This window comes from Conger conger, chromosome 1, assembly GCF_963514075.1.
Source record: "Conger conger chromosome 1, fConCon1.1, whole genome shotgun sequence".
NCBI lineage: Eukaryota > Metazoa > Chordata > Actinopteri > Anguilliformes > Congridae > Conger > Conger conger.
Genome location: NC_083760.1, coordinates 78,673,519 through 78,688,037, shown reverse-complemented (window position 1 = coordinate 78,688,037; position 14,519 = coordinate 78,673,519). Strand labels below are relative to the sequence as shown.

General features: G+C 42.8%; 1 protein-coding gene across 2 annotated transcripts; it reads right to left on the bottom strand.

Annotated features, from left to right (window-relative positions):
• Positions 1-1,680: 1,680 nt before the first annotated feature.
• Positions 1,681-14,484, bottom strand: kel (Kell metallo-endopeptidase (Kell blood group)). Of its 2 annotated transcripts, none has more exons than XM_061255772.1 (18): positions 14,080-14,484; positions 11,499-11,655; positions 10,982-11,278; positions 10,729-10,856; positions 10,234-10,389; positions 9,879-9,950; positions 9,305-9,493; positions 8,525-8,778; positions 7,858-7,975; positions 7,650-7,745; positions 7,442-7,540; positions 7,037-7,099; positions 6,829-6,932; positions 4,743-4,832; positions 4,456-4,523; positions 3,626-3,786; positions 3,421-3,510; positions 1,681-2,863 (listed from the first exon to the last, which is right to left on the bottom strand). In XM_061255772.1, the coding sequence occupies exons 1-18, from the start codon at positions 14,104-14,106 to the stop codon at positions 2,717-2,719; spliced, it is 2,316 nt and encodes a 771-aa protein (XP_061111756.1). In that variant the 5' UTR covers positions 14,107-14,484; the 3' UTR covers positions 1,681-2,716. The 2 variants fall into 2 exon arrangements, with proteins under 2 accessions (XP_061111756.1, XP_061111763.1); XM_061255779.1 differs by having other exon boundaries at positions 8,624-8,778.
• Between the last annotated feature and the right edge of the window lie 35 nt (positions 14,485-14,519).

Genomic DNA, 14,519 nt, shown 5'->3' with positions numbered 1-14,519 from the left:
AACAATGTATCATATCTTCACACAGACTGGACAGGTCTCTGTTATGTGAACCCATCTCTTTCCCGTGCTTTTGTGCCTACCCCCCACGTGAACCACACCTTCCAGACTAATCAATGTATCATATCTTCACACAGACCCCATATATATACCTTTTACTCTGAGCACAATGAGTAGGCGACTGACCAAGCGGTTATCTGTCAGAGAGGCTCTGGAGATAATTTTCGAACACGATGAAGAGGGCACTGAACAGAGATAGAGGAGGATGTCTCGGAAGTGGAAAACACAGATTTGGATCCAGATTTTGAGGAGACTGACCAGTCAACAGATGGAGAGGGAGAGGCGCCTGAAGAACAGGCACCTGAGGAGACATTCCAGTCCAAGAGTGGAGACTTGCTCTGGTCTTCATCCCCCCAGGACAAAGGAAGTAGAGCGAGAGTGGAAAACATCATAAAGATGACACCAGGGCCAACACGGTATGTGACATCTCATGTGGATGACATCAAGTCCAGCTTCCAACTCTTTTTACCAGAGTCCATTGAGGGAATTATACTGGAGATGACAAACCTGGAGGGGAAGCATGTGTTTGGCGACACCTGGAGAGAAATTGACCTGGTAGACGCCAAGCCTACATGGGTCTGTTGATTTTAGCAGGAGTATATCGCTCAAACAATGAGGCTACAAAAAGTCTGTGGGATGCAGAGTCTGGCAGGTCTATGTTCCGGGCAACTATGTCCTTACAACAGTTTCATGTCCTTTAGAATTAATCGATTCGATAACAGAGATACACGACCCGTCCGCTGACGAAATGACAAACTGGCATGTGACTTCAGGGGCAGCTATGCCTGGAATATGCAGGTATACTTGGGAAACCCAGTACTGGAAGGGCCGAAAAAAACCAGGGCATGCGTGTTGTGCTGGACATGACAACCGGTCTCCAAGGGCATAATATCACGTGACAACTTCTTCACATCATATGCTCTTGGTCAGGAGCTGCTGAAAAGAGTGTCAAATGCCACTCATGTGCATGAATTCACATGCACACACACACACACACACACACACACTCTCTCTCTCACACACACACACACACACACACACACACAACTTCATGTTGAGGAGTTTGGTCTTTGTTTTTCCATTTCTTTTTCACATTACATGTTCATTTTGGAATGTTCACCAGGACTCTGAGACATTGTTCACAGCTAAAGAGAGTTAAATAAAAATTTGGTGGTGATAAATGGTTTTTGTGTTCATTTAAGAGCAGTTAAAACAGACCGGTCAAATTTGACCGGGAACACTAAAGTAAGGGGCAGGAGGTGAACACAACAGGAGGGTTAAAACAATTATGAAAGACTTTTACTGGAGTTAGATTCATAGTTACATTACATTAATAGCATTTGGCAGACGCTCTTATCCAGAGCAACCTACACTTGATTAGACTAGGCCAGAGACAATCCTCCCCTGGAGCAATGCACGGTTGGGGGCCTTGCTCAAGGGCCCAATGGCTGTGCGGATCTTATTGTGGCTACACCGGGATTAGAAACACCAACCTTGTGTGTCCCAGTCAATTACCTTAACCACTACGCTATAGGCCGCCCATAGCTTTACGATATTCTGGAATGATAATTTCACTTGAGGTTATGTGCTTACCATTTGTGGTTTCACAAAACAACACTTGCACACAAGTATTTGCTTTATTTCAGTACTATAAAATGTATTATGGAAATGCATATTTTATATCATTTTAATGGACCAAAGTCCAACAGTTTCTGTACAGCCCGGTCACACTTAGCAAAACAAAACTTACCAGGAGAGACAATAAACATATTGGTGTTAAAATACCTTATAATAATATCTATCACAAATCTAAGGCATCTATGGTATATAGAAACATTTCATTTCATTCACAGTTTCTATCTAAATGGACTCACTCACACACTGTCTCATATCTGACTACCATACAGTTTAAATGAGCCTCATAATACTGCACTAGAGCATAGGTATATCACTATATCGTAGCTGTTAACAGACTTATAACCGCGCATAGACATTAAAGGATTCATAAAAATCACACAAACACTGAGTGGTACATCATTACCACATTCATACCACAGCTGCAGGCATACATTCAAGGAACCCTTACAAAAACTTACAGCAGCTACTGCAAAGTAATACTGTAGTTTAACTGAAGTACAATGCAACATAATGCAGTTAGAATACAGCCCTGCTGAAAAAAACAGCTCAAGCTATGTTGACATGCTGATATGCTGATAGCTGGTATTTCAAGCTGGTCATAGCTGCATTTTCCACCAGGGGGTACAAAAGAGTTCTACTTCATGAGTATTGCATATGAAGTAGTGAACTGCATCATAACTGCAGTAATGCTGATATAAATATTAAAAAAAAAAAACAATAGTGCATAATACTGCAGTAATACTGCAATAATTACAGTTAGAACTGCAGCTATTTTTTTGTAAGGGAAACCTATCCCAGACATGATATGTTAAGAGACGCTGTCAGGAATTCTGAGCCCATGAAAACATATGGCACTGGGCCCCTTAAAAATATACTGATGACATTAATATCGTTCTGTCCTGTTAATCCAGACATTCAGTCCGATTCAGATCCACCAGAATAATGAGCATATTTAACCACGTTAATGGTGTCCCTCCCTCCTGTATATATTTACAGGAGACATAATTTTTTCAGCTGAACATCAGCAGTTTTGTGAGATGCCTTGGTGGAAATTGTGGGAGCAATTCATCCGCTTTGGGCAAAGGTCGGAGTTCATACAGATGACAGTTACCAGGAAGTAAGGCTCAAAGGGCAAGTGCTCATTGGATGGATGAGAGTTGCAGTCATTCTGAAATTAGATAATAAAAACAATAATTAACATCTGAATTAAGAGAGTACATTTTTACAATGTAAAGAATTAGGATGTATTTTATGGCATCTAAGAGCAGGTACAACATCTCCTCTTCAGAAAGCCATTAAAGTTAAAGAGTTTGGGTGGACAGTGTAGGTGTCCAGAAATACACTGTAAAACCTTACTTCAGAAACAAGAGGCTCAAATATACTTCAGACACCACACCAAAAAACATCAAAATCCTTACTTATGGCTTTTCTCTACACCAAAGAATTTAGCAAAAGAACATGATGACAATGGCTCAGGTGGTAAGAGCAGTCATCTAGCAGTCGGAGAGTTGCCGGTTCGAAGTGTCAAAGTGTCCCTGAGCATGACACCTAACCCCCAAATGCTCCTGACAAGCTGGTTGGTGCCTTGCATGGCAGCCAGTCGCCTTTGGTGTGTGAGTGCGTGTATGAATGGGTGAATGAGAAGCATCAATTGTACAGCGCTTTCCATAAAGGCACTATATAAATGCCAACCCTTTACCATTTACTTATGTTCTTTCTCCATACCTGTGCAAAGGAGGTGAGGAACAGATGAGTGTAAGACAGACTAGAAAGTGAACTGTCACCGCGGCACTTGAGCAAACTCTGATTATAGGCCTAGGAGTCAGAGAAGAAACAAAGAGAAAAGTCAGAGAAACAAAGTGAAGAAAGATGCAGGTTCAGATATGGGCCAATCAGCTGTGTACGATGCCCATGCAGCAGAGATTCTGACCTGCAGCGCGATGTGGAGAGCAGTGTGCTGAAGCCATATCTCTCGCTGCTGTGCTGGAGTGAGTGGGGGAGGGTCTGTCCCGTGCAAGCTCTCAGTCAGACGGAGGTAGTGTGCCCACACACAGTCACTGACTCTCTGTGGGGCCTCACTCTGGGACTGGACTGCAGGTAGAGAGAGCATCAGCACAGCACGCATTCACTCAGCAATCACACTACAGCTACGAGAACTACAGTTCACCATGGGCGTGAACTACTAAGACCTTTTGCAAGTGCAGAAGCTTTTAGCATATGGAAAGCCAAGGTATTTGTTTTGCGCCAATCATTGGTGGTGCTATAAGTTTTGCGTGAAACAAAAGGTTTGGCATAAAAGGTTTTTATGAAAATGTCTTATTAAATCAGGCCCCTACGGATGTGTGTTGATCCTTTGTTCTTAATATTGAATTGGGAGGAAAAAACGCAAGTCCTCATAAATAGGAATGTGTTTGTTTATAATGTGTAATCATCTAAATTAATTTGCCAATCTGCTTGTGGATAAAAGTAGCACTTGCATTTATTTCAGAGTTGAAGTTAAGGAGAAACGCCAGTTGAATCCAGGCCTTGATCATAAATATGGTTTGTAGTACTCTGTTGCCAATATATTGGGCTGGCGTAAGAGACAGAATAACAGCCACAGAGGGAGATGAACAGAAAAATAAAAGCAGAGTGAAAAGAGAGTTCCAAATTCAGAATCACAGAGAGGGAGAAATATCAGTTGGAGAGTAAAGAAAGAGGCACAATAGTCATTATCATAACATAAACAGACAGAGAACACAGAGAGAAGTATTAGATTACTGTCAGGCAGGAGGAGGAGTAGAATTTTTTGGGCCATCAAGGTTCCCAATCTTCCATAGTTGACAGCCCTGCAAAACAGTGAATATGGCTGATTAAAAAATTGCATATTTCTAATAAGGGTGAATTAAAGTGAATGCAAAGCAGTCTTACAAGGCAACATCAATAAAAGCGTATTCAAAGAGAATTCAGAATTCTATGGATGCAGTCAAGATTACTGATAGTTCCTGTCACAACAGCAGTGCTGACAATAACAAGTGTGTAAGCATTAATCTCCAAAATAATGGTACCTGGGGTAGGAGGGATGGAAGAATGGAGGAACAAACAGCCCCAAAGGAATGTTTATCTCCTCACTGGAAAGGGATGGATGGTTTGACAAGCTTATGGGAGAAATAAAAGAGTGAAGTCATTGCATTGCCACAGAATGAATGAGTACAATGATGTACATATACAGTGGTGTGAAAAAGTGTTTGCCCCATTCCTGATTTCTTATTTTTTTGCATGTTTGTCACACTTAAATGTTTCAGATCATCAAACAAATTTAAATATTAGTCAAAGACAACACAAGCAAACACAAAATGCAGTTTTTAAATGAAGGTTTTTATTATTAAGGGAGAAAAAAAATCCAAACCTACATGGCCCTGTGTGAAAAAGTGATTGCCCCCCCCTGTTAAAACATAACTTAACTGTGGTTTATCAAACCTGAGTTCAATTTCTCTAGCCACACCCAGGCCTGATTACTGCCACACCTGTTCTCAATCAAGAAATCACTTAAATAGGACCTGCCTGACAAAGTGAAGTAGACCAAATGATCCTCAAAAGCTAGACATCATGCCGAGATCTAAACAAATTCAGGAACAAATGAGAAAGAAAGTAATTGAGATCTATCAGTCTGGAAAAGGTTATAAAGCCATTTCTAAAGCTTTGGGACTCCAGCGAACCACAGTGAGAGCCATTATCCACAAATGGCGAAAACATGGAACAGTGGTGAACCTTCCCAGGAGTGGCCGGCCGACCAAAATTACCCCAAGAGCGCAGCGACGACTCATCCAAGAGGTCACGAAAGACCCCACAACAACATCCAAAGAACTGCAGGTCTCACTTGCCTCAGTTAAGGTCAGTGTTCATGACTCCACCATAAGAAAGAGACTGGGCAAAAATGGCCTGCATGGCAGAGTTCCAAGACGAAAACCACTGCTGAGCAAAAAGAACATTAAGGCTCGTCTCAATTTTGCCAGAAAACATCTTGATGATCCCCAAGACTTTTGGGAAAATACTCTGTGGTCTGATGAGACAAAAGTTGAACTTTTTGGAAGGTGTGTGTCCCATTACATCTGGCATAAAAGTAACACCGCATTTCAGAAAAAGAACATCATACCAACAGTAAAATATGGTGGTGGTAGTGTGATGGTCTGGGGCTGTTTTGCTGCTTCAGGACCTGGAAGACTTGCTGTGATAAATGGAACCATGAATTCTGCTGTCTACCAAAAATCCTGAAGGAGAATGTCCGGCCATCTGTTCGTGACCTCAAGCTGAAACGAACTTGGGTTCTGCAGCAGGACAATGATCCAAAACACACCAGCAAGTCCACCTCTGAATCGCTGAAGAAAAAGAAAATGAAGACTTTGGAGTGGCCTAGTCAAAGTCCTGACCTGAATCCTATTGAGATGCTGTGGCATGACCTTAAAAAGGCGGTTCATGCTCGAAAACCCTCCAATGTGGCTGAATTACAACAACTCTGCAAAGATGAGTGGGCCAAAATTCCTCCACAGCGCTGTAAGAGACTCATTGCAAGTTATCGCAAAGGCTTGATTGCAGTTGTGGCTGCTAAGGGTGGCCCAACCAGTTATTAGGTTTAGGGGGCAATCACTTTTTCACACAGGGCCATGTAGGTTTGGATTTTTTTTCTCTCTTAATAATAAAAACCTTCATTTAAAAACTGCATTTTGTGTTTACTTGTGATGTCTTTGACTAATATTTAAATTTGTTTGATCTGAAACATTTAAGTGTGACAAACATGCAAAAAAATAAGAAATCAGGAAGGGGGAAAACACTTTTTCACACCACTGTAGAACTGAAGTGAAAGGCACACCCTGTGTTCCTCTGAGTAATGTCTGTTGACATTTGTGATGGGCTCAAATGTAATATTATCCGCTTGTTCCTCATTCAATTTAACAGTAAATAAAAACTCAAAATCTAAAGTCATTGGCTGTATTATTGAGAATGAGAACACATGCATATGGAACCTTAGTGAATACATGCAATTTTGCTCAATATTGACATGAATACACATGCACACACATACAAGCAGCCATGCAAGCACACACGCACACACAAACTCAAAGACACACACACAGACACAGAGTCTCTACACACATATCAAGTGCTGTTGTCTGAGAGAATAGTCTGTTTCTTCTCTTCTGTTGAAGAGCGAGAGATTGCAGATAGTTGGAGAAATAATCATCTTCACTGACTACCACCTGAGAGATAAAGAGAGATCACCACTTTCAGCGACTATAACATTGAGAAGGACCCAGAAATCATATTACTCGGCTCAGTAGTAGCAGTCAACACAGATATTTACCTCTGAATATTGTTGGTCTATTTTTGCGTTGTTAATTGGAAGTCTTGGAGTAAGTGAACTAACCTATGAACAAAAGAAACATGGAGGTAATTAGTATTCATATTATAAGTAGTGTAAATGGTAATAAGAGTGATTCATGTTCTATGTAGTATATCATGATTAATATTATATCATACAGTGTCCTCCATAATGTCTGGGACAAATAAATATTTTTTGTTTATCTGGCCCTGTACTCTACAACTTTAGATTTGTAATCAAACAATCACATTTGGTTAAAGTGCAGATTCTCAGTTTTTATTAAAGGGTATTTTTTTTAATGCATTTTGGGTTCACCATGTAGACAGCATGTTTTACATAGTTAAAACAAAACAGGGTTTTTTTTTCTGTAATGGCCATAAATTTTACCCTGTTCAGAACAGATGAGTGCAACTCTTCATCTCTCCATTTAAGCATGGATAATGTGGACTTCAGGGAGGAATACACATCTTGTATCACCTCCTCTGCCTAGTGAAGCAAAAAAGCAAAAACATGTACAGAATTGAATTTCCATGCTCAAAATCCATTGTCTCTAGAAAATGTTCTGATACCTGTGGCACCCCAGCCTTGTGTTCACCTCTTTTTCTCCTACTCTCTCTTTCATCAAGCTGAAGAACACGGTGTCAAATCCTTTCTCTGCCTCCAAAACACACTTCTTCCAGTGGGGGATGGCCTTGAGAAGATTAGAGGCGGTTACATTTCAAAGACTATTATGACATGGAATGGGCATTCCGACATAAAAGACCGCAACTCCCATTTACCCTTGTTGACTTCTTGGTACTCACTTCCAATGTGTCTCCGAGCTGGACAGACATAATTGTTTGTATTTCAATAAACTTGGAGCTCAAAGCAGGTGTGACCTTGTGTAGGAGGCTGAGGATCATAAAGGTGTGGAGTGGGCCACTAGAAGAGAGAGAGAGAGAGAGAGAGAGAGAGAGAGACGGGGGGGCTATTTAAGAGGGTCACAGTACACTGTAATAAATCTAGGTTGTGAATTTCAGGACAAATGCAGTTGGGGCAGTTCCTGGATTTAAGGATATCACCCGATAACACCCGACTGCTCAGTTGAAAATGGATCCGTATATATTGTAAGTTCCCTGTCTTGTTTATCTTGTGAATTCCCCAGCCGTTGCACAGTGTATCAACGCACGCCTGCAGCTGACAACTCTAATACATAATTAATCAGAAATTTTGGGTACAGTTAAACTACAGCCTCCTTTCTTATATCATATCAGGCAGCGAGATTCATTCAGCTCTAATGAGCTCAACACTGTGGCATAATCTGATATCTTCTAATTGCAGCTATGCTGTCAAAATAGCAATGCAGTTAAATTATTTTGAGCAGCGCAGTGCCCAGGACTGAACCCAGTATGCTACTACAACTGATAACAACATGATTCATATTTACAGTCAGGTCATAGCAGCAAAGAAATATTGTAAAAACAGACCTACTTAAACATGTTATACACTGATGCAGGGTACTGGGTAGAGGCCACCTCTCTGCACCGAAAAGTATAATTGGGGCTGAGGTTAGACCTTTCATCATTGTACCTATCACTTTCCATACTGCGCCATTTGCTGATGGTCTTGGACATGCTCATGATGTATGGCAGGTTGTGGAGGATGACAACATCAGATTGGTTGACAGGGAGCGGGTGAAAAGTCGCCCGCAGACAGCCCAGCCAATCAATGGCAGGGGCAGCAGCCTGTGAAAATGGACCAGTCGTGGGGTTAAAAGTATTAGGCAAATAACAGAAGCAACAGGAACACAGAAAGGAATATGCGCTGACACAATAAATTAACACTTATCACAATGGTGGGTGAGAGCAACAGAAACGTGTTATGTCACAGACAGTGTCGAGCAGACAGACGGATGCAGGGAGAGGGGGAGGAAGAGGAGGAGGAGGAGGAGGTGGAAAGGGGCAGGGGAGGGCACTCGGACCTGCAGCTCCCTCAAGGTCAGGCGCTGGTGCAGCAGCTGTCTCTGCAGGCGGTGGGGCAGGGGGGAGGTGGAGGGGGAAGAGGAGGTGGAGGAAGAGGAGGAGGTGGAGGAGGAGGTGGAAAGGGGCAGGGGAGGGCACTCGGACCTGAAGCTCCCTCAAGGTCAGGCGCTGGTGCAGCAGCTGTCTCTGCAGGCGGTGGGGCAGGGGGGAGGTGGAGGGGGAAGAGGAGGTGGAGGAAGAGGAGGAGGTGGAGGAGGAGGTGGAAAGGGGCAGGGGAGGGCACTCGGACCTGAAGCTCCCTCAAGGTCAGGCGCTGGTGCAGCAGCTGTCTCTGCAGGCGGTGGGGCAGGGGGGAGGTGGCCAGGGCCAGCTCAGAGAGCAGCTGCATGAACATGCCCGTGTGGCGGTTAGTGCTGCTGGACGGCACGCCCAGAAGACCCAGCAGCTGGAGGTGTAAATGGAGGAGCTGAAGTAGGGTCTGGAGGAGGGAGGGAGCGACGGATGGAAGACAGAGAGAGAAAGAGAGAGAGAGAGTTGGTATGACTTGTAAACATAACCACATAGTTACTGTTAATAACATATATAAATAAACATGCATATAAAAATAATACTGTGTAAATACTGTATAGATTAATAATAATAATATTTATAAATATTTAATAATAATAATAATAATAATTATTATTATTATTATGATTATTATTACCATTATTACACTTATTATGCTTTATTTTACACAAATAATTAACCGACTCAAATTAATGGAAGGACAAAACTACAAAGGCAATATTGAAGAACATCATAAATTGTATATTGATATATTTGTGTATCTTGACAAGGCACTATCACTAAAAGAGTCTTACCGGATGTGTCACTTTGGATTTATTTTTTTTACTGTCCCATTCCACAGGAATATGAAACTCTGGTTGATCTATCTATGGAAAAAGGACAAGCTTTCATTTAACATTCCTTTGCTGATACCTGCATCCCATAAATAAGTGGTTTCATGCTAACTCGGTCCCCTGTTATGCTAACCAACATCAACAGAACAACCTACACTGACATTTAGCCCCGTCTGAACAGGCTAAAGCAAGCTGCAATGGACATCATTCCTTGCCAGCCTACCTGTAGAACCTAATGACAATCATGGTGATTTTTACAGGTGTAAATTGTAGTATAAGATGTAGTATAACAGTTCAATGCAGCAGCCTCACTGACCTGTATGTACTTCCTGTCACTACAGTCACTGTCATTCCGATGCTTGCCGACATAGACACTGAAGAAGGGAAAAGTGGAGTACTCTCTCATCAGGCGGGAGAGGGTACTGCTAAAGCTGGTTCGATTCCACTGTCCAGACACTGCCCAGCCCCCCAGCTGTGGAGAGAGAGAGAGAGAGAGAGAGAGAGAGAGAGAGAGAGAGAGAGAGAGAGAGAGAGAGAGAAAGAGACCTTTACACACCTTTATTGTAACACTATAACAAAACAGCACAAGGCACAGAAAACTATCAACTCCCAGAAATCACAAGGACAGAAATAAAAAGAGAGAAAGTGAGTGAGTGAGCGAGAAAAAGAGAGAGTGAGATTTACTTCTTATATATGGTTAATTGCCATCTCAAACATTCTGTGCTACACACAACTTCTTAAAATAAATTCACTAAAGAGAAGCCAATACATTTCCATCAAAGTGTGTTGTCTTTTCCTGCTGAACAGTCACCTTCCGTATGAGCTTCAGAACCGGTTCTGACCCAACTCTTTCTATTGCACTCGTGTTCATACAGCTGCGGTAGAACATTCGCACTTTCTGCTCTGCTGAGTTCATTGAGCTCGGCCTGTCTGGAGATTCTGACAAATGGGGAGACCAGGACATTATGAATACTGATACTAAAAAAGAAAACGAAAAAAAAACATAAAAGTTGGACACAACACAAAATAGCAACAAAAGTCAAGCAAAACACACAAAAACTTACCCAAAATCTCCCTTAGTGCTTGTAACAGAGATTGTTTGTCTGCTACACTGTAAGGAAGAGCATCTGTAACTCTGTCCAAATGCACCACTCTCCCTGGCTCGCCCGGCGCCCTCTCCACCAGACCCCTCTCTCCCCGGGCGAGCTGCTGGCCTCTCTGTCTCCTCCTGGAGGTGGCCGCCAGCCCCTCTGCCCCGCAGCTGGCCAGGAAGTAGTCACAGGGCTGGGCGAAGGGATCCGCGGCGGTGGACAGTCGCGCTGCGGCCTTCTGGCAGGCAGAGGAGAGGCAGGGCGGCGGGGCTGAGGACGGAAGAGAGAGAGAGAGAGAGAGAAAGAGAGAGAGAGAGAGAGAGAGGGAGAGAGAGAGAGAGAGAGAGAGAGAGAGAGAGAGGAGAGAGAGAGAGAGAGAGAGAGAGAGAGAGAGAGAGAGAGAGAGGGGGCGTATGAGGTCCATACTGCCGACATCGCAATTATTTCAAAGCAATAATAAAAAATTCCTCTGGATAATGCGAGGATATACCTTGCCAGGGCATCACTGATGGGCAAGCCGTGTTTGAACGGCTGCGATAATAGACCACCAGTCCCAGCAGTATGGAGATGAAGGAGGAGCAGGTGAGCCCCAGCAGGACCCTGCGATCCTGCCCCCAGTGGCAGGGCTTCTCCTGCTCAGACTCAGGCTGCAGGGGTGGGGTGAGGGTGGGGTTGTGGGGGGCAGACAGAGATTGTTAAATGTTGCAAACAGATTTCTTTTTGGAACTGTTATCCCAGTTCCTGAAATACATTTACACACGAAAATCTATGCCCAGGAGAGGAATTTTACATGGTATTAAGAAAAAAAAAGGTTTTTTTGATATACTGTACATTGTCCTCTGTAGTGTTTGGGACAAATACATAGTTACTGAATTTGGCACTGTACTCCACAATGTTATGTTTGAAGGAAATAATAATGCGGTCAAAGTGGGGGGCGCCCTGTAGCATAGTGGTTAAGGTAAACGACTGGGACCCGCAAGGTCAGTGGCTCGATCCCTGGTGTAGGCACAGATCTGCACAGCTGTTGAGCCCTTGAGGAAGGCCCTTAACCCTGCATTGCTCCAGGGGAGGATTGTCTCCTGCTTAGTCTAATCAACTCTACGTCGCTCTGGATAAGAGCGTCTGCCAAATGCTAATAATGCTAATAATGTAATGTAATGTAATGTAAAGTACATATTCTCAGCTTTTACTAAACTTTTTATACATTTTAGTTTCACCATTGAGAAATGACTGCACTTTTTATACATAGCCCCTTCATACATATGTAATGTATTCATGTGCAGCACTTTATTGCATATCTCTTTGACCACAATGGCCGTTTGAAGTCTGTGATTCACAGACATCACCAGGTGCTGCATATCTCCCCTGCTGATGCTCTGTCAGGCATGTACTGTCTCTTCAGCTCCTGCAGGTTTTGGGGGCTATTTGCCTTAGGTTTTCCTCTTCAGCACATGGAGTGCATGTTCAGATTGGATGCAGATCAGATGATTAACAACTATTTGGCCAAGAAAAACTAATTTGTGGCTTTAGTAGTATGTTTTGGACCATTGGGCCCACTCATATGAAATCAAATCGCTTAAACAAGTGATTTAAGAGAACTCGGCGCATTCACCAATTTTCTCTTATTTAGAATTTTTTCTTTGGTAAATCAAAGCACCGACCTGCTGTATGGGTCATGTAAACAAGAACCTTGTAGTGCAAGTCAGCACAGCTCCCCTGTCACACAGAATTTGGATCAAACTTTCAAACTAGGCATTGCATATCAAATATGAATCAAGATTCAGCAACTACATTGCTTATATCTAACCTAAAATGTTTTCAGAGAAAGTTTATCAACGGTCCGCCATATTGTTTTTCCAAAAACAAATGAACTGCCGTCTACTCAATCAGGTATCAGTCATCCCTTGTTCATATTGATCCCATTGGCCGTCTATCCAACAGAACCCACATACAGTACTGTGCATACTGTATTATAACTTCATTGAGGACAGTTGTCTAAAGTTAGGTACATTTGTTGAATCCGATGTGGCATACTCATATGAGCCCTTTGTATGAACAAAGTAAGAGAAATTTATAAGAATATGAAAATGTTCTTGCATGAGGCTCATTGTCTTGCTATGCTTTACGACAGAGCAGCATCCAATGACTTTTCAAGCATTTGCTTGAATTTGAGTAGGTAAGATTCTATGCACTTCAGAATTCACTCTGCTGCTGCTATCAGCAGTTCCATCATCACTGAAGTGATGGCAGTACCATGCCCAAACCATAACAACCATATTTCACAGATGAGGTGGTATGCCTTGGATCCTGGGCAGTTCCTTTTGGTCTCAACACTTCGCTCTTGCCGTCAGGACACAAGTGAATTTTGGTCTCTTCTGTCCTTTTCCCAGGCTCTTTTAGGTACTTTTTGGCAAACTGTAACCTGGCCATCCTGTTTTCACGGCTAACTAGGAGTTTGGATCACCTATCAAGTGTCAAGACTAGATTCTGAAAACCCTCTTATAGCTGCACAGAGGAAGCAGCTGAACCATTGGGAAGCCGTTTGTCCCAAACATTATGGTGCTCTGAAATGGGAAGGCTATGTATAAAAACATGGTGAAAGCAAAATGCATAAAAAAAGTATTTAAATGTTGCACTTTTGCAAAGTTTTATTACCAATCTAAAATTATGGAGTACAGAACCAAATCAAGACAAAATATGTCATTATGGAGGGCACGGTGTTGTGAATTTAATTCTCAAAAAGGGACATTGCCCAAATAAAGGAAAAGGAACTAAAATACAATCACTTAGTACCCCCTGAAATCTATCCACCTGGTAGAAGCGCATCTCACAATCAGAAATCAGAAAAGTCCTGGACTGACCTAATACACAGGTGAGCACTACAGTAACATTACTGCCACCATGTCGCCTTCAGCTTCCTAAGTGTTAAAATGGGTGTTAAAATAGTGCAATGATCATTAACTGCCAATAAATAGATTCATAATCTTTATTAATCTCTATTCATAGAAGTGCTATAAAACGAGCTTTAATACTATCCCATCAGTTATACAAATTTGACACCGCCTGCCTACCTGTGCCGCTGGTTGGTGGTCAAACATTCTCCTGTTTTTCTGAGAGTCTTTCTGCTTCGCCTCTCTCTCTTGCTCTGTTCCTAACTGTTCGGGTTACCTCGTTCCCCTCTCTCCCTCTATCTCTCCCTCCGTCAGCTGCCACCTCTGTCCCCTATCTCCTCTCATCACTCGCTTCTCTCCCTCTCTCTCCCTCTCTCTCCCTCTCTCACCCTCCACCCGCACCGTGCTCACCGGCCCCGTGACGTGGAGGCCATGCCAGACCTCCAGCACATTCGGGCTCTTCAGCGACAGTACGCTTATTACAAAACAGAGGGGGGTCTTTATTGTGCTTAGGAGTGAAACGTCTTTATTTATTTTTAAACGTCTTTATGGAGACATTACAAGGCGCTGCTGTGCAGTTTAAAGTTGTCAGAGTAATCGGGAGTGGAGACCGGCATTGT